The sequence below is a fragment of the Oryzias latipes genome, chromosome 23, assembly GCF_002234675.1.
Source record: "Oryzias latipes chromosome 23, ASM223467v1".
Lineage (NCBI taxonomy): Eukaryota > Metazoa > Chordata > Actinopteri > Beloniformes > Adrianichthyidae > Oryzias > Oryzias latipes.
This window is the reverse complement of record NC_019881.2, coordinates 23,979,453-24,004,006: the sequence shown is the minus strand read 5'-3', so window position 1 is coordinate 24,004,006 and position 24,554 is coordinate 23,979,453. Positions and strand designations below refer to the sequence as shown.

The window sequence follows — 24,554 nt, the reverse complement described above, 5'->3', positions numbered from 1 at the left end:
CCCCTTCCTGCTCCTTGATCAGCTGACCTGTGGATGGTGGATGCGTGGCGGGAACTCGGGGGTGAGGGGGGTGGGGGGGGGCATTTTCCGTTGGTGGCCCCAGAATGCTCTGCCTATGCAGGTCAGAAAGGTTCATTGAATGATTTGAAATCCAAGTTGAAAACTCACCAGAATGTCTTATCTTCTCTCTGGCTTGTAACTCAGTGTGATTTGATTGGTTTGGAATGATGATGTCATGTTGGATTGTTTTTTTGCTTTGTCTTTCATTCTTAAGCACTTTGGTCCTGTTTTAAAAGCGCTTTATTATTAAAGTTGACTTGATTTGACCAACCGTCCCGCCTACAGCTCAGAGGTGAAATTCTATCATCTCCTGCCGCTCCGCAGAAACTATGTCCCAAAAAATGACACCGGTTTGGATTTGGAACCAAAGCAGTATTTTGGACCCAAACGCAGAAAGTCAGAGGTTCCAGAAGAATGTCATCCACCTCCAGGTGAGACTTTACCTGTTTGCTGCAGGAAGTCACCTTCCTCATCAAAATCAGGAGAGCCAAGATTGTGAGGAGGCCGATTTGTGCACGCGCTAACGCGCCTTTGCAGATTCACCAAGAAATTAAAATCTATGGATCCGGTGTCTAAAGTTCGGCTCGGTCACCTGAACGGTTTCTGCGAAAAATAGATCTAAGAAGCTGCCTGCGTGAAATGAGACTGAAGCTCCGCCCCTCGTGCACGCACAGGGCGCGCGCCGCGCTGCAATGGAGAGTCATGACACGACCGGACCGCATCTTCAGAATGGCAGGTGAGTCCAGACCCGAACCGAAGGGCTGGTCACAGCGGGCCGGACCGCTTCTATTTCGTGCATTTGTGTATAGGAAGGGGGGGGGGGGGGGGGGGTCACCTTAAAGCATGAGCAGCGCCGCGAGGGGCGATGCGCGCGGGGACTGGGCCGCGCACAGCCGCTGCAGAGGCAGGAAGGAGCCCGCCGGTTCTGTTTCGAATCGAGTTAGTGCGGACCGAGCCGAACCGGGACAGCACTGAGCCAAACCGGTTTACAGGAAGCAGACTGGGAGGTGATCCAGAAACCAATCGATGAGAAGATCTCACTGCAGGTTTTATTGATCTGCTGGTGACGTCACCTGACCAGCTGCTGCAGGTGGTCTGACTCCTGGATCAGGTTCGGAGTGACCTATGGGAGTCCACAGGAACTGATCCGTCCCGCTCTGCGGACCCGGCTTTTTAGAACCCAATCTATCTGTAAGCACCCCCCCCCCCCCCCTGTGTGTGGCCTCATTCTGATGGTGGTGGTGTGTGTGTGTGTGGGGGGGGTCTTTTTTCCTTTGGGTCTTGAAATGCAGACAGAGGCCGGACACTGCTGCACAGCTGGACCTGTGGTTGTGAGATGCTGCTCTTCCAGGTGGTCTCTCTGGGTCACGTGATCACAATCAGCTGAGAGGCAGAATGACCTCAGAATCTGGGATCATGTCAGGTGGATTACATGAAGCAGACCCCTGGAGCTCCGCCCACCTGTCTGTCAACTCTCCTATGATCAATAATGGTGATTAGCTGATGTTCTGCTGCTCAGGTGTTCCTGACAGGCCCCCACCCCCCTGCCCCCACATTGGAGTGGGCCCTTGACCAGCAGGCTGCACCTCCAGCACCAGAACTGAAATGGAGGCCATAAGCTCCGCCTCCAGATGCAGCCTCACAGTGCTGTTGATGGCCAGCACTGTGGTATCCATGGCAACCAGCAGCTCACCTGATGCAGGTAAATGGAAAATCTGATGCGAGACAGATGACCTCACAGAGCAGGAAGTGAAAGTTTCCCTCCTCATGAAATCTAAACATGTGACCTGTAGACATGATGGTGGCACGATACGAGGAAAACTCGCGATATTAGTGATCAATACTATGATGATCATATAACCTGTGATACATGAACAAATAGCAGAACATGTGAAAAGATCCTTTCCATTTCACTGCAACCGTTTAATTAAATAAGAGTCAACATCACTGATATTATTCTCCAAATGAACCTCGGGAATCTAACGTCAGAGGGCTTCCTCCGATTGGTCAAATGCATAAATGGATTTATGTGATTCATTAACCCTTGTTCTATCCTAGGCACTTTAACATTGGGAGTGGGGTCATCTAGACCCACTAGACAGTGCTCTGAACCTTTTTTCTTCAATGATTTGTGATCTTCACTGGTGTCCATGGATTACATGAAATCTTTCCACCTTTATCCACCTTTGTCATGGTAGGGGGAACACGTCTATGGAAGGGGGGGGTCATCTAAGAAAGCACAAGGGTTAATAAGTGTGATTTCTTGCCTTATAAATGGGTTAGGACCATCAGTTGCCCTCCTCGTGAGCAACGTGACTGCAGCAATGAGGGCGTGGCTGGACGTTGACCATCCCTCATTCTGCATGAGTGCGCGCATGCTAACTGTTTTTTTTTTTTAAATTAACCTCCGTTTTGTTTCATTTAACCGAGAGAAAATGTCAGAGCCTACAGGACCTAAGAAACGAGGGATTCTGTAGTCCAGTAATTGTAATTAATTACTAACATTTAAACTGTAATTCGTTACATTTCTCCATTACTGACAAAAGTAATTAAATTACAGTAATTCGTTACTTTGTAATCTGTTACCCCCAACCCTGCCTGCTGATGGAGTCCCAGACCAGGGTCTGCTTGGCTGTATTCAGACTGAAAAGGGAGTCTGGTTCACTTTAAGGGGACCAAATGTGTCTGAAGACGCCGTAAATCCATCATCGGTTCCTCATCTCTACTGAAGGATTTTATTGAAAGTCCAACTTTGAGACATTATTGTAATGATATTACATCAGCTGTTTTTGCAGTCAGTCAAAACAGAAAATAAAGGACTCCAATTAAATTTTATTGGTAATCACTGAAGAACAAATGCGAGCTCACGAGCGCCCCTTTGGTCAGGCAGAGATACTGCTTGCCTCACATTTGTGTTTTCTCAGGTCAGATCTGAATGATGTAAACAGTAAAAAAGGAGAAATACATCACCTCTCAAATGGAAAGTAAGACCGTGGAAGAAAAAAGTTTAGAATGGATGAAAACACTGTAATAAAGCATTATGGTATTAGTACGGGTGCAACAATTAACCGATGAATAGATTTCTATTCCTCCAATCGATCTGTCTCAGCCAAGTTATTCATTGAATCATCAATCTATAGGCAATTGATCTATAATTGATTTTGGAAAATATCATTTGGACTTGAGACATGGTAGGTTTATTTTACTATAACATCAAAATGACCACATGCATCACAGCGGACGACACACGTGTTGTTCACCTTTCGCTATACACATCCCATCGGGTTTTCACAGCGAAGGAGCTGTCACCGTGGTTTGGCAGAGAGTTTTCCCGCCGGATGCCCTTCCTGACACAACCTTTACTTTCAGGGAGACCCAGATAGGCAGCAGCAAAGGGTCTGGATTTTTGAACTTATTGCTCCCCCTGGGAAGCAAGCCCAGGTGTTCTACACAGGAACCACATTTATAGAACAGATTAGTGGACAAACGTGTATTTTATCATTGGTGTACACGCCACGGCGGCAGGTGGAGCTCAGTCTGACCGATTCCTGCTGAGTCCCACCTGAAAGAGTCTGCAGACCATCAGCCCTTTGGGCAATTTTGGGACTTTCTGATGGTCCAGCCCAACAGGCTCTGAGCGCTGAACGGCGGCGCCTCTGAATGTCAACGACTTGTGGCTTGTCTGTGCTAATCATGGGATACTGCGCTGAAGCAAACTGTCACCATGGCAACAAGAAGAAAGAGATTCAAGGCAGCTAGTCAGCTATCTATGTGTGTGCAAAGGAGTGTGAAAAGGAGGGGGATGAGGTGGACTGGGGGGGGGTACATATGTGTCAACAACAAAAATCTACGGAGCGACTCGCCCGGTGGGAAGGACAAAACAGGTGGTAGTTGTCCCAGCAGTAGGTGTTCTTCCACCAGGGAGGCGTGTACCTGCCGTTGGACTCACCTGTGTTCCCCGAACATCCACTTCAGCCCCTGATTGACAGCTCATGGCGGAGTTCTACTTGTTCCAGTGATCCTTGAACTGACTACAGCCGTTCTGGAGTTTTAAGGTCTTCCAACCAGAACCTGCTTTATGTGTCCAGGTCATGACAAACACCGGGGCAACCGCGCTTGTCCCCCGGGGCGGCCGTGGTGCAGCGGTAGGGCGGTCGACCCATGATCGTAAGATTGCAGGTTCGATTCCCGCCTTGCACGCCCATGTGTCGAAGTGTCCTTGGGCAAGACACTGAACCCCACCTTTCCTCTGGTGGGAGGTTGGCGCCAGTGTTTGGCAGCGGAGCCGCAGTGAATGTGTGTGTGCATGGGTGAATGGGGCTGTGACTGTAAAGCGCTTTGGGCCTTCGAAAGAAGGTAGAAAGTGCTTTATAAGTATACGCCATTTACCATTATGGAATGTCATTCCATGGAGCGTCTGGTCCACCTCCATTCTAGCGTCTGTAGGATGGACCCGGACGGTCCGGTCCATGTCCGGGGTGTGTTGGGACACGGACCATTGAGTTTTGTTAAATTACAAGCATTTCTCTCCCTCTGGCTCCACAGGGATGCCAAAGTCCACCAACACCAAGGAGTCTTTATCTGATTTTCCACCACCAACATCCTCACCACCCCCCTTCCCCTCTGGTCGTCCTCCAGACTCCGGTTACTATGGTGACCATGCTGAGGGAGGCTCCATGGCAGAATCAGACCCTGGAGCTCAAGGGATTCACCTTTTGCTGAGACCTCCAGACCTGCTGTCCCCCAGTCTACCTCCCCCGCTCCCCCCACACAGCCAAACCACCCTGACTCCTCCTTCTCCCTGGGAGTCAGGTCCCACTTTAGAAGATGCTTGGGGTTCTGGAGACTATGTGGAGACTCTGTCCTTTATTGTGCCAGATGGCGAAGAGCTGGCTCTGGCCACTCCCCTTCCCAGGCATCCGTGGCACACGGACGAGGAGGGCAACTGGATTTCTTATGACACCACCTTCCCCGTCAGACCTACCCTTCCTCTATTCTCCCGTCTACCCCTCTCCTCCTCATCACCCCACGTTTCTCTCCATCCTCACCCCACTGATCGAGACGTCTTCTCCAACTGGGACGAGGACTACGACCTGGAGGACATGGTTCCTCTGGAGCCAACAGAAGTGCTGCTGCCTGACATGAACAGTTTGGAGTACTACACCAACCTGGTGGCCCGGGAAAGGGAGAAGGAAAAAGAAAGAGACAGAAAGAAGGAAAAGAAAATGGAGACAGGAAAGGAAAGAAAAGAAGATAAGGACACGCTGAACCAGACCTACTTCAGAACCACCATTTCTCCAACAGCAACTCACAGCCACCCTTCTCCAAAAACCTCTGTGTTCACGGCCAGCTCTCCGCCAGAGCCCAGGCACCCACCCCCAAAACCCGCCCCTTCTCTTCCTCCTTCACCTGCCGGAGCAGGTAAAGACAAACCAACTGCTCCGTCATCCACCTCCAATACCTCCTCCACCCCCTCTTCTCCGGTCTTAAGAACCAGAGATCGTGGTTCAGTCCACGGCAGACGTCCTGCCCGTCCCCCGTCCAACACCACCATCCGGTTGCCACCCTCCCCACCCCTGGGACCTACTACCAGTACTGGCAAACCAGAGAAACCATCAGTGGTGACTGAAAAACCAGCAAAGGTCCAGCCCATCACCACAACCACCACTCAGTTTACTGCAATCAGTCTGACCAGAGCGCCTCCCGTCACCACACCCAGGGTGGTGCAGACCCTGCCCACCAGGCAGTACCTCTGCAACATCACCAAGCCAGAGTTGTATCTGGTGCAAGTAGGTGAGAGCTTAGAGAGTTCTGGATGACATTCCTGCAGATCCACGTGTTGGTCAGATTCCAGCTGATGATTGTTATGTGTTTGCAGTCGGTTCTAAAGGTTCTTCATCCGGTTTCAGTCAGGTCCGAGATCTCCTCAGGAGAGAGTTCAACCGCTCTGTGGAGCTGCAGGTAATCATGTGGAAACTTGTCATAGACTTTATGTCAAACATTTCTTCAAGGCCCAGAGCTTCTGTTCCAGGTGATGCTTCGTCAGAACTCTTGTTGATGTCAAAGTTTTTACCGGTTCAGGGTCAGTTCTTGAAGGTACCTGACATCCGGTTCCTATTCAGTTCCTCAGAACGCCATCAAGTTTCGCCTTCCGTGTTGTGTCGGGACCTCTGGTCTTCACTGCCATATCTGTCATTAACGCTCTGCGCCGGCTGCCTCGCGGCTCGGGTCCGGTTCCCACGGTGCTGCCGCTGTACACGGTTCCGGATCTCAGGCACCAGATCCACTCTGTGCTTCAGTTCGTTCCTGCTCACATCGACATCAAGGTGTGCAACTTCAGCGAACGTATCGAGAAGGGGCTGGGGATGGCGTATGCAGAGACGCTAAGAAGATCACATGAGGGCGGGAACATCATGGTACAGGTGAGTCGAACCCGTTCGTTCTCATGACCGGAATGTCGTCCACACCAGAGTTAAAAACCTTTTGCCTCCATGCAGTTGCTGAACATCACAACTGGCGCCGTCCAGGCAGCACCAGGCGGGAAAGTTCCTGTCGACATTATATTTGCAGTGCGGGATGGGCGGGGTTACCTGCCAGGATCAGAGGTTAGCGAACATCTGAGGAAGCTCAGCCTGGTGGAGTTCAGCTTCTACGTCGGATTTCCTGCACTGCAGATCGCAGAAGGTACGACAAATGGGTTTGAGACAGCTAGCATGTGTGTTCAGGAGCATCAGAAGCTGCTCCCCTGGAACAGAGACCATCCTTGTTTCAATGCTCAAATGTAACATTTCATGGAGCAACCATCAGTCCTGACCTGTAACTCACCTGTAACTCACCTGTAACTCACCTGTGTTTTCAGCATTCCACTACCCGGAGCTCAACACGTCCCATCTCCTGCGCTCCTCCTGGGTCCGCACAGGTATCTTCCCGAACATTCCGACGTCGGCGGTCCGATTTAGGTCTGACTCTGACCTGTTGCTGGTGCCGTTTCAGTTCTGCTGGGAGTCCAGGAGCAGTTGGTGGCGGAGCGCAGCTTCAAGGCTCGTCTGGAGAGACGCCTGGCTCTGCTGCTGGAGGAGGGGCTGCAGGAAACCAGCAGGAGGCGCTGGAGGAGAGCAACTGCTGTGGGCAACAACAGCCTGCAGGTATGTGCTTGATGCACCTGGCATTATTATTCAGCAAACAGCGCTTTGCCCGTTGGGACCTTCCTGCTGTGGGCGGAGCTTATCGTGTCAGACAGGAAACCGGTTCTGATGTGAGTCTGTGCTCACTCTGACCGCTGCCATGAGCAGGAAATGGGGATTAGAGACGACAAAAGCAGGTACATGAACCAGAACTGCTGTTGTGTGTCAGGTGGTGCGGGTGTCCAGGCTTTCCAGTCCAGAGAACCCGTTGGAGGTTTTTTATTTTGTGGAGGGTTCTGGTGGAGAGAGGGTCCCAGCAGAGGTAACAGCTGCAACCCTGAACAGTCTGGATCTTCAGAGGGCTGCCATCGTCCTGGGACATCGAGTCCTGAAACCACTGGCACAGGGTGAGTCGGAGTGCCAAAGTGCCCACAGGCAAACAGCTTTTCAACTTCAAACCTGGTATATGGAGAAAGGGAGAGTCTCTTCCGTGTCTCACCTGAACCTCACCTGTGTCTCACTCTTTCCCTTCCAGCTGTGGAGGAGCTCTTTGTCCCCCCAGCAGAGACACAAAGCAACAACATCTGGCTGATTGTGGGCGTGGCTGTTCCCGTCCTTCTTGCAGTCTTCATCATCATCCTCCTCTACTGGAAGCTTTGTGGCTCTGAAAAGCTTGAGTTTCAGCCTGATGCCATCAACACTATCCAGCAGAGGCAGAAGGTCAGAGGTCAACAGAACCACCCCCCCCCCCCTTCCAGACTCGCTAGGTCTGACAGATTCTCTCCTGACTGCAGCTTCAGGCTCCGAGCGTCAAAGGATTTGACTTTGCAAAGCTCCACCTCGGTCAGCACAGCAAGGATGACATCATGGTCATCCAGGAGCCCGGTCCACTACCTGCTCCCGCCAAAGAAGCCACGCCCTCAGAGACAGGCGACCTTAACACCCCCAAGTCGAAGGGATCCTCCACCAAACCCGCCCGCTTGAGCCGCCGCAGGGGGAGGTTAGCTGCCATCTTTTATGCATTCCAAGCCGTGGAATTGAACCTGTAATCAGTCCTGACAGTCAGAGGCTCCTCCCAAATGCTTTGTCTCGCCAGGCTCAGCCCGTCGGATGGCGACTCGCTGGGCAGCGAGCAGTCGAGCGGCAGAGAGTCTGTAGAGGAAAGCACCCGACCCGTGGCCATGCCCAACGAGGGGAAACAGCACAAGAAAACCAGAAACGGTCAGAATCTCGGGAAGAGTCTGAATCGGCGAGGACGCCGCCACATTTAACTTTGTTTCTTCTGTGTTTCGTGTTCCCACCCCTGCAGGGAGGAGCAAGACAGGTGTGTTTCCACGGCTTCACACACTTCTACACAGCACCTGCACCTGCACTGATTAACAATACATGTCAGTGTCCGTCCTGAGGCTGGTTGGTGGAGGGTTCAAATCCATGGTGGAGTCAGCTGCTAAAACAAACTTCAAAGTACATTACGCAAAGTTTTGGTTCATTTTAAATTCAAATTTACAGCAAGAAAACCGAATCAGGAAAAAATAACAAAAGTAAATACTTCCGCCCAGTTTTAATGGTCAAAGTGTAGCATCTGTATGATCAGCCCAGAACTGGAACTCCTCTGGGATGCACATTGTCCTGCCAGGTGGTTTCCTACCATCTCAAACTGGATTTCGTGCCTCCAAAATGAGAAAAGGCTGTATCGTCCCGCCCTGCGAGCAGAGGGTGTTTGGTGGGACTGCCGTTATCAGCTCCACCCTGATGATCATGGTCAAGTCCAATCTTCTCACCGTAATGCTTCCAGCTCCTAGTTGGTTCTAAATGTTGACATAAACATTTGTGGGGGGCTCTGCTCTCAGACTTGGGGGGTTTTCCATGAGACGGATGCTTCCCTTTGGAGCAGATGCTCTGGTGTCACCACTGACCTCTGACCTCTGCAGCTGCTCCTCCAGGCTACGGTCCAGACGAGCTTCTGTCCTCATCCTCCATCTTTGACCATGTTGACCGCCTTTCTCGCGCCTCGTCTGACGGCACCCGTCGCCAGGCCAACAAGGTGCAGCTCATCGCCATGCAGCCACGCCCCAGCTCTCCCCTGCACCCCACCTCCCAACCAAGCCCCTCCCTCACTGAGAAGGTCAACACTGAGGTGGGTGGGGCACAGGGGGCACCTGCTCACTGCATGCTGGCTCGTACCTGATGCACCTGTTCGCCGTGTCCCTGCAGGTGGCGCTGAGGCACAAGTCAGAGATTGAGCATCACAGGAACAAACTGCGGCAACGTGCCAAGAGGCGGGGCCAGTGTGAGTTTCCCTCCATGGATGACATCATGGATGCCTTTGGTGACGGGCCAGTCCAGAGCGAGGCGGCACAAAGACTCTATAGCTCCGCCCACGACCACATGGACTGCATCCTTCAGGCCGACACTTCGCCCACAGAGTCCAGGAAAAGGTGAGACTCCACCTGAGACCTCAGCCACGTTCTAAGTTCTGGGCAGGTCCATTTGTCAGGACAGTTCTGAGTACAGTCTGGCAGAACCTTTGTTCTCCAAAGATCCGAGGCTGAAGCGTCTGAGATGGTTCTAGGTAGAACCCTAAAGGTTTTCTGAAAAACCCAAACAGCAATAGAAGGAGAACCTGATGTTCCTGCGGAGAAGGTTTCTGGAAACAGGGGCAGTTTCTCCGGATCAGAAGGAGCAGAAGCGCAGAACCTCTTCTGAACTGGAAGAATGGTTTCGAGGTTGTGTTGGTGGAACGTCTTTTCTGTGATGAAGAACCAGAAACTGCTCCTGTTCTTCATCACTCTCTGCTTTTCCTTCCAGAGGGAAACACTCTCCTCGGGGGCGCTGGGCCCAGCCCGGTCCAGGAAGTCTCCCTGATACAGACCGAGACCGCCTGCTCACTGACCAAAGCGCCACCTACAGGAAGTACCCAGGACTGAACAACGTGGCCTACATGGTGAGAGGAAAGGTCGTGCCCTCAGTCCAGACCGAGTGCTTTGGTACCGATGTGGGTTTTCTAAGGTTTCTGCTCTTCAGCCTTTCAGGAATGTCACTTCTAGTAACTGAGTTAGTAACTTATTTACTCTTTATTAAAGCTAACTAGTTATTCTTAAAGTAACTTTGCGTGTTTCTGTGAGTAAAATGAGAACATTGGCTCTGATTGGCCGTTCCAGAGGCTTTACTGTCCGTCAGATGGCGGTTCTCCAGGACCTGCTGCTGACTGAACGCGGTTCTCATGAAGGAGAACAAACAGCAAAGACGAGACGCTGAAAATTTCATGTCATGAATAAAAAAAACCTTTCCTCCTCTGACCAAAAGGCTGATTTAGCGTCCATGAAATGACCTTAAAGTCATCCAACAAACATTTTACCTGCAGCAACGGCGCTCCAAAATCAAAGGTCATTAGACCCTCACTTCACCTCCACAACGTTCTGTTCAAACTCCTCCTTCAGAGTCTCTCCTCCTCCTCTGTTCCTCCTTCCATCACTCCGTGATAAAACATCTTGAAGCTGCTTCCACTCCATCAGCCGTGTTCTCCTTCCATCTTTTCTCCTGATCACACAAGAGATCCTCCTCCTTCTGTCCATCAACTCTCTATTTCTCCTTCAGTCAAAGTTCTGCTCCAATGTCTTCATTCCTGACTTTGCTCTGCTAAAGATCACGCCTTCCTCCTCTCCTTCCTCCTTTCCCTCCTCCTCTCCTCCTCTCCCTTCTCCTCCTCTCCTTCCTCCTCTCCCTTCTCCTCCTCTCCTTCCTCCTTTCCTTCCTCCTCTCCCTCCTCCTCTCCTTCCTCCTCTCCCTCCTCCTCTCCTTCCTCCTCCTCTCCCTTCTCCTCCTCTACTTCCTCCTTTCCCTCCTCCTCTCCTTCCTCCTTTCCTTCCTCCTCTCCCTCCTCCTCTCCTCCCTCCTCTCCCTCCTCCTCCTCTCCCTTCTCCTCCTCTCCCTCCTCCTCTCCTTCCTCCTCTCCCTCCTCCTCTCCCTCCTCCTCTCCTCCCTCCTCTCCCTCCTCCTCCTCTCCCTTCTCTTCCTCTCCCTCCTCCTCTCCTTCCTCCTCTCCCTCCTCCTCTCCCTCCTCCTCTCCTCCCTCCTCTCCCTCCTCCTCCTCTCCCTTCTCCTCCTCTCCCTCCTCCTCTCCTTCCTCCTCTCCCTCCTCCTCTCCTTCCTCCTCTCCCTCCTCCTCTCCTTCCTCCTCGCCCTCCTCCTCTCCCTCCTCCTCTCCCTCCTCCTCTCCCTCCTCCTCTCCCTCCTCCTCTCCCTCCTACTCGCCCTCCTCCTCTCCCTCCTCCTCTCCCTTCTCCTCCTCTCCCTCCTCCTCTCCCTCCTACTCGCCCTCCTCCTCTCCCTCCTCCTCTCCCTCCTACTCGCCCTCCTCCTCTCCCTCCTCCTCTTCCTTCTCCTCCTCTCCCTCCTCCTCTCCCTCCTCCTCTCCTTCCTCCTCTCCCTCCTCCTCTCCCTCCTCCTCCTCTCCCTTCTCCTCCTCTCCCTCCTCCTCTCCTTCCTCCTCTCCCTCCTCCTCCTCTCCCTTCTCCTCCTCTCCCTCCTCCTCTCCCTCCTCCTCTCCCTCCTCCTCTCCCTCCTCCTCTCCTCCCTCCTCCTCTCCCTCCTCCTCTCCCTTCTCCTCCTCTCCCTCCTCCTCTCCCTCCTCCTCTCCCTCCTCCTCCTCTCCCTTCTCCTCCTCTCCCTCCTCCTCTCCCTTCTCCTCCTCTCCCTCCTCCTCTCCCTCCTCCTCTCCCTCCTACTCGCCCTCCTCCTCTCCCTCCTCCTCTCCCTCCTCCTCTCCTCCCTCCTCCTCTCCCTCCTCCTCTCCATTCTCCTCCTCTCCCTCCTCCTCTCCTTCCTCCTCTCCCTTCTCCTCCTCTCCCTCCTCCTCTCCCTCCTCCTCTCCCTCCTCCTCGCCCTCCTCCTCTCCCTCCTCCTCTCCCTCCTCCTCTCCCTCCTCCTCTCCTCCCTCCTCTCCCTCCTCCTCCTCTCCCTTCTCCTCCTCTCCCTCCTCCTCTCCTCCCTCCTCTCCCTCCTCCTCCTCTCCCTTCTCCTCCTCTCCCTCCTCCTCCTCTCCCTCCTCCTCTCCTTCCTCCTCTCCCTCCTCCTCCTCTCCCTTCTCCTCCTCTCCCTCCTCCTCTCCTTCCTCCTTTCCCTCCTCCTCTCCCTCCTCCTCTCCTCCCTCCTCTCCCTCCTCCTCCTCTCCCTTCTCTTCCTCTCCCTCCTCCTCTCCTTCCTCCTCTCCCTCCTCCTCTCCTTCCTCCTCTCCCTCCTCCTCTCCTTCCTCCTCGCCCTCCTCCTCTCCCTTCTCCTCCTCTCCCTCCTCCTCTCCCTCCTCCTCTCCCTCCTCCTCCTCTCCCTCCTCCTCCTCTCCCTCCTACTCGCCCTCCTCCTCTCCCTCCTCCTCTCCCTCCTACTCGCCCTCCTCCTCTCCCTCCTCCTCTCCCTCCTCCTCTCCCTCCTCCTCTCCCTCCTACTCGCCCTCCTCCTCTCCCTCCTCCTCTCCCTTCTCCTCCTCTCCCTCCTCCTCTCCCTCCTACTCGCCCTCCTCCTCTCCCTCCTCCTCTACCTCCTCCTCTCCCTCCTCCTCTCCCTCCTCCTCCTCTCCCTTCTCCTCCTCTCCCTCCTCCTCTCCCTCCTCCTCCTCTCCCTTCTCCTCCTCTCCCTCCTCCTCTCCCTCCTACTCGCCCTCCTCCTCTCCCTCCTCCTCTCCCTCCTCCTCGCCCTCCTCCTCTCCCTCCTCCTCTCCCTCCTCCTCTCCCTCCTACTCGCCCTCCTCCTCTCCCTCCTCCTCTCCCTTCTCCTCCTCTCCCTCCTCCTCTCCCTCCTACTCGCCCTCCTCCTCTCCCTCCTCCTCTACCTCCTCCTCTCCCTCCTCCTCTCCCTCCTCCTCCTCTCCCTTCTCCTCCTCTCCCTTCTCCTCCTCTCCCTCCTCCTCTCCCTCCTCCTCTCCCTTCTCCTCCTCTCCCTCCTACTCGCCCTCCTCCTCTCCCTCTTTCTCTCCCTTCTCCTCCTCTCCCTCCTCCTCTCCCTCCTCCTCTCCCTCCTCCTCCTCTCCTTTCTCCTCCTCTCCCTCCTCCTCTCCCTTCTCCTCCTCTCCCTCCTCCTCTCCCTTCTCCTCCTCTCCCTCCTCCTCTCCCTCCTCCTCTCCCTCCTACTCGCCCTCCTCCTCTCCCTCCTCCTCTCCCTCCTCCTCTCCCTCCTACTCGCCCTCCTCCTCTCCCTCCTCCTCTACCTCCTCCTCTCCCTCCTCCTCTCCCTCCTCCTCCTCTCCCTCCTCCTCCTCTCCCTCCTCCTCTCCCTCCTCCTCTCCCTCCTCCTCTCCCTCCTCCTCTCCTCCCTCCTCTCCCTCCTCCTCCTCTCCCTCCTCCTCTCCTTCCTCCTTTCCCTCCTCCTCTCTTTCCTCCTCTCCCTCCTCCTCTCCTTCCTCCTCGCCCTCCTCCTCTCCCTTCTCCTCCTCTCCCTCCTCCTCTCCCTCCTCCTCTCCCTCCTCCTCCTCTCCCTTCTCCTCCTCTCCCTCCTCCTCTCCCTCCTCCTCTCCCTCCTACTCGCCCTCCTCCTCTCCCTCCTCCTCTCCCTCCTACTCGCCCTCCTCCTCTCCCTCCTCCTCTCCCTCCTCCTCTCCCTCCTACTCGCCCACCTCCTCTCCCTCCTCCTCTCCCTTCTCCTCCTCTCCCTCCTCCTCTCCCTCCTACTCGCCCTCCTCCTCTCCCTCCTCCTCTACCTCCTCCTCTCCCTCCTCCTCTCCCTCCTCCTCCTCTCCCTTCTCCTCCTCTCCCTCCTCCTCTCCCTCCTCCTCTCCCTTCTCCTCTTCTCCCTCCTCCTCTCCCTCCTCCTCTCCCTCCTCCTCCTCTCCCTCCTCCTCTCCCTCCTCCTCTCCCTCCTCCTCTCCCTCCTCCTCCTCTCCCTTCTCCTCCTCTCCCTCCTCCTCTCCCTTCTCCTCCTCTCCCTCCTCCTCTCCCTTCTCCTCCTCTCCCTCCTACTCGCCTTCCTCCTCTCCTTCATCCTCTCCTTTCAGCACATGGAGCTGGATTTTGCCCCCTTGTGGTAATAAAGCTCCGGATTGTGTTTAAACAAATCTACCCTGCTTTCTCTGTTTCAGTCTGACCCTGATCTGCCACAAGGCAACAGAAGCCCTTCCCCCACTGATGAGGTATTTGACTCTGCCCCACCTCCGCCCCCCTACATGCCCCCACAGCCCTCCATCGAAGAGGCGCGGCAGCAGATGCATTCTCTCCTGGATGATGCCTTTGCCCTGGTATCTCCATCCTCACAGGGCAGTGCTGGGGTGAGTGGGGTAAATTTGTGTAAATAAGCCCCCCTCCTACTCAGTGGGATAACCCCTTGACCCCCCCAGTAAGAAATGTAATAATGACCGTCTTTAGATGGATTTGTTCCCACTTTTCTCTCCTTCTTGTTCGTTTCCTCAGAGATATGCAGAGTTAGGAATGTCCCCCACGTCCCTCCACAGTCTTCTACAGAGGTGAGCAGAACCAGCACACTCGAACCCGGATCCAGATCCAGATCCAGATCCAGATCCGGGTCTGTAGACTGAACATGAACTGCCGCTGATTTCTACTGTACTTTAAACAGACAAGGCATGGGCTCCGGAGGATACCTCTCTACTGGAGACCAACTGCAGGAGTCTATTTACTCCAATAGGGGGCAGTATGAGGACCCCCCCTCCTCTTCCAGACCGCGACCTGTAGGAGGAAGTACAGGTACACCCATTCAAAGCAGTGACAATATGTTTTTTTCAGGGTCATACCAGTTGTTTGTATTTTAATTCATATTTTTATTATTATTAAGCAAAAATGTGACACCACCAAAACACAAAATATCTGCCAATCAATTTACTCGTCTAATTTATAAGTCTACCCCTGATTTGAACACTCTAGTGATGGAAAAGCCCTCCTACTGACTGGTTAACCAACCATAGTTTATTTATGTTTCCAAGGAATTACAACCAGCTTTGTTATCAACCCAAAAAACTCTGTTAACCAAATTTACAGATGACAAGACCACTAACTACTAATAATCCCACTAGCTCAGGCTGAGACCCTCCCTCATCCTTTTTCAGGTGCCCAACTCCACCACCTGACACAGGTGGGTCTGTCCAGTCAGATAGGTTCCTACCATGGAGTGGGAGTGGGTCGCAGCATGTCCGGGCCCACGGGGTCCAGCTGGCACCAACAGCATTCAGACCAGGACCTCTCCAGACCAGGAGCCAGCAGAGAGAGTGTAAGTACTGCAAACATCAAGCAGAGATAAATTACATCAAATGATTATGTCCAAATCCTAAGACAAACATGTCATAAATGTGTCTAACCAACACGGATGCCATCTCTGCTCTTTAACTCTTTAACACCTGAGACGACGCCGGCGACTCCTGAATAACACACGCTCATTGGCTCAACAATATACCAACATAAAGTGTTGCCTAACGGCCCAAAGCGTCTTTTCTCCGCTTCCGAATCCGCTGGAGTCACTTTAAACTAGAAAGTCTGCATTTCCAGAAGAAAATGCAGGGTTGAATGCTGTACTGCTGAATGAAAGCTGAATTAGCTCAAAACAGGGCTGAATGGACAAAAAAATGATGACGAACAAACTCTTTTATTTAGGCTCTTTAGGCTCTTTAGGTCGGGATTCTTTTTGGCTGAGAGAGCCATGAACACCATACATTTTTAAATGTAATTACATGAGAGCCATACAATATGTTTAAGTGAATGTGTGAATTTTATGTAATTTCAACAATTTTAAAGTACAAAACATCTGTGGATTATTTCTTAATATCATTGTGATGCTGTTGCTATTAATGGTAAGTATTTCTTATGCGACTTCTGGTGCTGCATGGTTTTGCTCATGGTCTTGTAATCTGGTTCATCCGTAATAAAAGCTCAACTCAAAAGACAATTTCAGAATTTGATTCGCAGATTTGGGGTTTTGATTCCTGGTTTTACAGTTTTAATGCCAAATAGTTTAGGCATTAATTTGACACCATACCTACATGGTGAGTTTAAGGTTCATGCAGGTGTTGAGACTTCCACCCGTTAAACGTGATCGTAGGTTAGTCTTAATGTTCTTTAGATGTGAGAAATACTGCTCACGTACAGACGTAGAGCCAAACATTGTCAGTACAGCGATACTCACACGCTGCAGTGTGTGGTATGTGAATGATGGCTGGCTTGACCGCAGTTCTGTTGTGACCCACATTATTTTAAGAGAGGACCGGGGGCTGCCGAGCGGTAACGCCGTGCAAACACCCAGCCTTTCATTGCGGAGTGAAAGCGATCAGCGGCGTGGGGCTTTTTGCAGCGCATTAAGCGGTGGAAAGCCGCCGGCACCGCGCGATCCGCCGCGGATGCGCTGCGAAAAGCCCCGTGCCTCGGATCGCGCACTGGTGTCAAGCCAGCCCTCTCTCGTCGAACGGCTGTCAAGTGAGCCCTCTCTCAAAAACGGTGTGCCGCTTTTTTACATACATCGCGGTAACAGCAAGAAGGACTTATTTCTAAAGTGAAAGCATACATGAAATTTCAATGTATACCCCCCCTCCGAGATATATTATTAGATTTAGATAGTTATATGTCAAATGTGGAATTTCAAAGTAAAATCCAATTGAAATCATGTATGAATGCATTAATGCCATATGTTGACAAAGCTGTAAATTGAAAACTCCTAGTTTCCACAGACTCATTTCACTTCTCACTTATAGTATCCCACCTGGTGAGGTCACAAAATAAGTTTCAGCAGGATCTGATGTGGAATTTCAAAATAAAACCCAATTGAAATCAGGCATAAATACGTTATCGCCATATGTTGACAGAGCTGTAAAATGAAAACTGCTAGTTTCCACAGAGTTATTTCACTTCTCACTTATAGTATCCCACCTGGTGATATGACAAAATAAGTTTCACATAGATCTGATGTGGAATTACTAAAACCCAGCTTTTTACAACTTTGTCACCTTATGACAATAACACATGTATACCAGATTTTTAATGGGTTTTATTTTGAAATTCCACATCAAATCCAATTAAAACTTATTTTGTGACATCACCAGGTGGATATCTATCATTGAGAAGTGAAATGAGTCTGTGGAAACTAAGAGTTTTCATTTTACAGCTTTGTTAACATGTGGAAATAATGCTGTAATAACAGATTTCAATTGGGTTTTATTTTGAAATTCCACATCAGATCCCTCTGAAACTTTTTTTGTGGCCTCACCAGGTGGGATACTATAAGTGAGAAGTGAAATGAGTCTGTGGAAACTAGGAGTTTTCATTTTACAGCTCTGTCAACATATGACGATAACGCTGTAATAACAGATTTCAATTGGGTTTTATTTTGAAATTCCACATCAGATCTATCTGAAACTTTTTTTGTGAACTCACCAGGTGGGATACTATAAGTGAGAAGTGAAATGAGTCTGTGGAAACTAGGAGTTTTCAATTTACAGCTCTTTCAACATGTGGCAATAATGCTGTAATAACAGATTTCAATAGGGTTTTATTTTGAAATTCCACATCAGATCCCTCTGAAACTTATTTTGTGACCTCACCAGGTTGGATCCTATAAGTGAGAAGTGAAATGAGTCTGTGGAAACTAGGAGTTTTTATTTTACAGCTCTGTCAACATATGGCGATAACGCATTTATACCAGACTTCTTATGGGTTTTATTTTAAAATTCCACATCAGATCCCTATGAAACGTTTTTTATGGCATCTCCAGGTGGGTCTCTATAAGTTAGAAGTGAAATGACTCTGTGGAAACTAGGAGTTTTCAATTTACAGCTCTCTCAACATGTGCCGATAATGCGGTCATAACAGATTTCAATTGGGTTTTATTTTGAAATTACACATCAGAATTATCTGAAACTTTTTTTGTGAACTCACCAGGTGGGATACTATAAGTGAGAAGTGAAATGAGTCTGTGGAAACTAGGAGTTTTCAATTTACAGCTTTGTCAACATGTGGCAATAATGCTGTAATAACAGATTTCAATTGGGCTTTATTTTGAAATTCCACATCAGATCTATTTGAAACTTTTTTTGTGACATCACCAGGTGGGTATCTATCATTGAGAAGTGAAATGAGCCTGTGGAAACTAGGAGTTTTCATTTTACAGCTCTGTCAACATATGGCGATAACGCATTTATACCAGACTTCTAATGGGTTTTATTTTGAAATTCCACATCAGATCCCTCTGAAACTTATTTTGTGGCCTCACTAGGTGGGATACTATGAGTGAGAAGTGAAATGAGTCTGTGGAAACTAGGAGTTTTCAATTTACACCATTGTCATTAGTTGGCGGTAATGCTGTAATAACAGATTTCAATTGGGTTTTATTTTGAAATTCCACATCAGATCCTGCTGAAACTTATTTTGTGACCTCACCAGGTGGGATACTATAAGTGAGAAGTGAAATGAGTCTGTGGAAACTAGGAGTTTTCAATTTACAGCTCTGTCCACATGTGGCGATAATGCTGTAATAACAGATTTCAAGTGGGTTTTATTTTGAAATTCCACATCAGATCGTGCTGAAACTTTTTTTGTGGCCTCACCAGGTGGGATACTATAAGTGAGAAGTGAAATGAGTCTGTGTAAACTAGGAGTTTTTTTCCTAAACATAAGTCAACATTACAGTAAATCCTCTTCAACAAATGGTTTTAATTTCGTCTCTAATTGATAATTCACCTGAAACATATACTAAAATATACACATATAAATATATAGTTATATACAGGGAGGGGGGCTTATGTGTAAATATATACATATGAGTATAATAACAGTTCTTACTTTTTGCATTTAATCGAATGAAGGCTTTCTTGCATTTACCGCAATGTATGTAAAAAAGCGGCACACCGTTTTCGAGAGAGGGCTCACTTGACAGCCGTTCGACGAGAGAGGGCTGGCTTGACACCAGTGATCGCGCGGTACCGGAGGGCATCGCTTCGCACCGCATGATCCTCTCTTGAAATAATGTGGGTCACAAGAAAACTGCAGACAAAGTAGCTCTCATTCGGATCTGCGGTGTCAAATCAGCCGTCAGTGTGACAGGAAGCGCCTTTCAAGTTTTGACGATCAAGTGGTCTGCGTGTCAGCTTTTTCATTTCTTGCCACTTTTGTTGGCTTGCCAGCTCCGCTTGTCGCCGGCGACACAGTCACCGCTGTGTGGTGTTATTATAGACTGTCATTCCAAAACGGAAGAAGAAAATAAATGATGGATCTTGTTAACTGAGCAGGTCTCGACATCTCGTTCTTACAACTCGACCGACAGAACACGCTGACACGCTCCGGTGAAACGCTCCGGAGAAACCCTTTGTCTACGACCCAGATCATGTGGCCATCAAAAGAGCCAGTTATGGATCGCGAGGGTTCCCGACCCCTGGTCTAAACGGTGATCATTTGTGGGGGGAAAAAGGTTTAAATTAAGAAATAATCAAAGTTGACCATAAATAAAATTAAAAAGAAAAGCAAACTAAAAATATATATATTTTTGTAAAAGCTGATGAGCCGGGTCTTGAACCGGCGAGCTTCTGCAGGGGGGGTGGGGGGTTTCCTATGTATTTCTATGGGGGGAAAGATCTTGGACAACCTGGAATATCTGGAAAAGTACAAGTATTTGAAAGACCAAAAGTAAAATAGGTGAAAAAGTGTAAAAGAATTAAACACAAGGATTCCCAATTTATTTTAATGGAGCAGAAATCCTGGAAAATCCTGGAATATCTTAAAAATTTCAATGATTTGAATGACCAAAAGTAATAACTGTAATAAGTTGAAAGAGCTCAACATTTTAAAAGTAAAATGGTAAAAAAAAATTTAAGGGTCCGAACCGGGTGTCGAACCGGGAACCTCTTGCGCCATAACTTCCCAATGTATTTTAATAGGGCAAGAATTCCCGGAAAACCTGGAATATCTTAAAAAGTACAAGGATTTGAAAAACCAAAAGTCATAGCTGGAATAAGCTGATAGAGCTGAATGTTTTAATAGTCTAATGGTTAAAATTGGATAAAAACTGTAGGAGGAGTTAGGTGCCAAAAAACGGCGGAAGATACCATAAATAAAAAAACAAAGGGTTGAATGCTTTACAGCATTCAACCAATTAGTAAACTGTTGGAGAGTTACGATAGTCCAAAGAACGTAAAGACCTCCGATGTTAAAGGGTAAAGGTGAGATGAAGCCTCTAGACGCCTCCCTAGAGAGGTTAGGGAGGCGTTCCGGGATTCAGGACACTTTGGAGAGATTACGTCTCTCCGCTGGTCTGGGGGTTTTCATGGTACCTGGGACAGTAAAGAATAAGGGGGGGGTGGATCTTTGTCTACTGTGCTTTGCCACGTGCTTTTTAGGGCCCATCACGATACGTTTATCAGTGTTTAAGGTGCTCGATAACCAATGTTTGTGGCATTGATAATTCATATAGACTCCGCCTCTGGTTGGCGATGACCTGTGTTGTGCCTTGTGTAACCAATCAGATGCCACTGTGGGCAGGACAGTGATGAAGACGTGGAATGGTGCAGCTTCATCTGAGCTGAAATATTGTGACATCGGCTCACTGCTTTAATAAAAACTGTGGCAACCGATACACGCCAAAAGCCCAGATCGGCTGAACCCTCGTCCTCAAACAAACCCTTAGCTACCACCTTCCTACATTATATTAGAGCCTTCATCACTGTGAATGTGAGCGCGTAGATGTGGTGGAGAATTTGTTCTGAGACGGATGTTCCTGACTGTACAAAACATTGCACAGATGAAAGGAGGAAGTTCTAGAACCAAAGTGAAAGTCAAGTCTTCATCAAACTGGATTTTAAGGCTCGCCACAGTGGAGTGGGTGTATTCTTACTAATGTGGGACAAAGAGGAGTTTGGTCAAAGGCCATGACGAACAGTGAAGGTCTTGCAGAGGGCTCCATGAGAGCTCAGATAGAACCCAGCCTGAGGCTGAACTTTTATGAGGTCGCCTTCCAAAAAAGTGACTCCTCCCCCTCTCTCTTCTCCCTGCAGGTCCTGTCATTTCCAGAGTTCTCCTCTTCCTCTGTTTTCCAAATGCCCAGCTCCTCTTTGCAGGATCCCTCGGCTCCTCCCCTACTACTAACCTCGCCCACCCCAGAGTACCCCCCTGAGGACGCCTCCCCCTCAGCGCACACCTCGGCCTCCCTCATAAAGTCCATCAGGGAGGAACTGCGACGGCTTGCTCAGAAACAGGCTGCAGTTACAAGCTATCCGTAGACTCACCTGGAGCATTTTGGACCAAGACTTACCTTTGTGATAAATGGTAACCGATTTTCAGTCTGGATTTTATCCCCGTCTGTTTCCCTGACCCCCCAAAAAATCTGATCCGTGTTGGAAACAAGGACAGTGTCTTATCTCCACCTTCGGTACTTTACAGGGTCAAACTTTCAGGTGTGTCCGGCCCCTCAGCTCCATTGGTTCGTATGTCAGACTTGCATTTTCACTGAAGTGCTTCCTATAGTCAGTCATTCTACAGTAACCTTTTCTAAACTTTAGACCTACTCTGTCCCGTTGAAGGTCTGGAATAAGGATTCTGGATTCTGAAGGGCCATTTTGGACAGGGTTCCATCTTTCTTTCAGGCCTATTTTAGGGTCGTCATTCCGGATCTTCTGCAGTGACTGGTCCCTTTAGACCCCTGGAAGACAACTCTCCCAATCCAAAGTTCTGAAGGGCCCTGTTCCACCAGATCTTTTTCGGTGCTAACCATTAGCCTCATTACATCTTCAATACATCGTTGACCACTTACTGCCTTCCACTGTCCCATCAGCCTCATTGATCAGGGTTCAGAAACTGTCATGGTGGGGTCATTGCACTGTAGACCACTGTATGAACTAGAAACATAAACATGATGGATAAATATATATAACTATATACATACACACACATATATAACTATATATAAAATTAGAGAGAAAAATATTGTTTAGTATAAAAAATATATATGTAAAGAGATAGGTTTCCAATGAGCACAATGTAAATGTAAAAGTCCTAATGGAGTATTGAGATGTTATTTTTGCTGCTTTTTCTTTGAACCGGTTGATCCGGACCCAGATAGACGGCGGTTCTGGGTTGATCCAGAACCGGACAGACTTCCGTTGTGGGTTCAATCTGGACCCAGACAGACAGCTGTTCAGGGTTGATCCGGACCCAGATAGACGGCGGTTCTGGGTTGATCCAGAACCGGACAGACGTCCGTTGTGGGTTCAATCTGGACCCAGACAGACAGCTGTTCAGGGTTGATCCGGACCCAGATAGACGGCGGTTCTGGGTTGATCCAGAACCGGACAGACGGCCGTTGTGGCTTGATCCTGCTGTGTTTCTGTGTGCTGTAGGTGCTTGCTGCTTTGCATCTTTGCTTGTGATCGTGCGGTCATGTTAACGGCTGGCGCTTTGCCATTGGGCTTCTTCTTCCTGTTCTGTTGCATTCATCAATCTGTGCAGATCAAAAACTTGGGACCTGACAGAGTTACCTGCTTCACCCTAATGTGGACCCCCGCCCACATTGGGGGTCTGGCTGTGTCAACGGCCTTCGTGGTCCCAGTCCTCTGATGCTGCAGGACTGTTTCTGTGGAGATTTCTGCTACATCTCCTTAGACTGCGTAAAGTCGGGGTCAGAGCTGGATGAAAATCAACCAGTGTCCCTCCCAACATACACACACACAGGAACAGAGAGTAACATCTGCAGACGCCCCCACACACCTGGCTTACCTTTTGGTCTGTCTACCAAAGGAGGTGTAGCAGATGGTCGTCCCTAGTCCATGATTGGCTGTCTGTGGTGTTCTCTGCCTGTTTCCAGAGCTCTTCTTGGAGGTGGGGTTCCTTACTTTAGCATGTCAAGCCAGGTTTTTGGCTTTAGCTGCTCTTGGTGTTTCTGTTGTTGTTCAGCATGCTGCTCAAAGCACTCGTGTGTAAAAAAGAGGAGTTGTTGCTCATCAAGTAAAGATGAGTGGCTTGAAGAATGTCACCGTGTCTCTTTATCCACACAGCGAGACTCAGTGTCCTTCATCTTTGGCTTCCTCCAGGATGTGAGGACATCCCAAACATGCCAAACTGGGCTAAAAACAGTCTAAGTCTGCTAAAGTCAAGTCAGACTTTAGGCCGCAATCAAAGCATCCTTTATGGGTCCGAAACTGTACAGGCATAAGACCCTCTGATTGGACCTAGCATGTGTCAATCATCCAGTGGGACCTGGCCCTGTCCGAAGAACCAAATGGTGCTACTTGAAGCTTTGGAGAGGTGGGTTAAACCTGCCAGAAACACGAGAACAAAATCAGGTCCTGCAGGTACCCAGTTCAGTTGCTGAGTCGTCCGCCTAAATGTTTCCTCCGTTTTTAGTCTGCGTTTCTTCTACAAACTTCGTAGGATCTATCAGATAAGTGTGGCGCCGTGGACGTACCACAAAGCTGCGCCACGATGTACCGCCCCCATGCACACACTAGTGAGGACTGGGTCATTACCAGGGTTTTTTAACGCAGAAGGGCAGGAGCAGGTATCCATCTCTACCTGGCTCCACCTGGCCTGACAGTCTCTGACTGTGAAGGAGGATAAGCGGCTTTTGTCCCACTTTTCTGGTACCATCATTTTCCAGTTTCACATGAGTGAACATCCTCAATTGTGACTAATCTAAACTAATATCTTCACACTGTGCTGAGGCCACTCCCTCGCCAGGTGAGCCTGTCCAGTGGTCTGGATTAAGTCCTAAACCAGGTCACTTTGCCTCAGCCCAGGTTCCAGGTCTTGTGATTCACTGAACTTGAAGGTGTTTTAGTCAGTGGGGCTGTCATAGGGACACCAGTAATGCACCAGCCATGTGAAGGCTGGGCAGACCCGCCCACTGAGTCTGTGAGCTATTTCTGTGGTGTTTGAAATCTGATTGTACTGAACATTAAAGAAACACGTTCAGACCCAAACAGACTTTGTTTTCACTGAAACCCTTTGTGTCTGTGTTGATTCGGACGGTTCCAGAAAACAAGCTCTATACATTTTATTCAAAGGGGACCCTTCAAACATGTTTTGTCCAAATCTAGACTTAGATTACACAACTCTTTGGTTCAGGAGGAAAGAACCATCATTTGTGTACGTGTTTCCATCGGGTCTACCAGATGACATCCAGATCTCCCAGAGGACATCCAGGTCTTTTAAAGGACATCCAGGTCTTCCAGAAAAAGTAGTTGACTGCTGCATTTGCGACCTGATCCTGGATGGACGGACAGATGGAGTTGTATCCAACGTGGTTTGCCACGGTCTCCTCCATCAAGTTTAACTTCATCCAAATGAAGTCAACATTCTGGTTCTGATGGACTCTTTCTTTAAACATGTCCGTCCGTTTGTGTCTTTGTGAAATGAAAGGTGTTTTCCTGCCAGGATAATAATCTGCACATTTTCCAGAAGGATA

The 24,554-nt window shown here is 49.8% G+C and overlaps 1 protein-coding gene across 4 annotated transcripts; it reads left to right on the top strand.

The window, feature by feature from the left end:
• Positions 1–65: 65 nt before the first annotated feature.
• LOC105358172 (UPF0606 protein KIAA1549-like) lies at positions 66–24,069 on the top strand. Of its 4 annotated transcripts, XR_002872721.1 has the most exons (23): positions 66–796; positions 1,580–1,762; positions 4,606–5,853; positions 5,939–6,021; positions 6,183–6,482; positions 6,558–6,744; positions 6,920–6,979; positions 7,054–7,205; positions 7,414–7,591; positions 7,720–7,904; positions 7,979–8,184; positions 8,281–8,405; positions 8,494–8,508; positions 9,116–9,321; positions 9,399–9,622; positions 9,993–10,128; positions 14,254–14,439; positions 14,582–14,634; positions 14,745–14,872; positions 15,232–15,392; positions 21,151–21,421; positions 21,536–21,575; positions 21,655–24,069. XR_002872721.1 is itself a non-coding variant. In XM_023952185.1 (22 exons), exons 2-21 carry the CDS (start codon positions 1,666–1,668, stop codon positions 21,373–21,375), a joined length of 4,155 nt encoding a protein of 1,384 aa, XP_023807953.1. In that variant the 5' UTR covers positions 66–796; positions 1,580–1,665; the 3' UTR covers positions 21,376–21,421; positions 21,536–24,069. The 4 variants fall into 4 exon arrangements, 2 of the variants coding, with proteins under 2 accessions (XP_023807953.1, XP_023807952.1); XR_002872720.1 differs by having other exon boundaries at positions 21,151–21,575; XM_023952185.1 differs by having other exon boundaries at positions 21,536–24,069.
• Positions 24,070–24,554: the final 485 nt, after the last annotated feature.

Coding starts and splice junctions, on each gene's coding strand:
- LOC105358172 (XM_023952185.1), top strand. CDS start 1,666: ATGGAGGCCATAAGCTCCGCCTCCAGATGCAGCCTCACAGTGCTGTTG. Junction 14,440..14,581: donor CCTCACAGGGCAGTGCTGGG/GTGAGTGGGGTA, acceptor TCGTTTCCTCAG/AGATATGCAGAGTTAGGAAT. Junction 14,873..15,231: donor ACCTGTAGGAGGAAGTACAG/GTACACCCATTC, acceptor ATCCTTTTTCAG/GTGCCCAACTCCACCACCTG.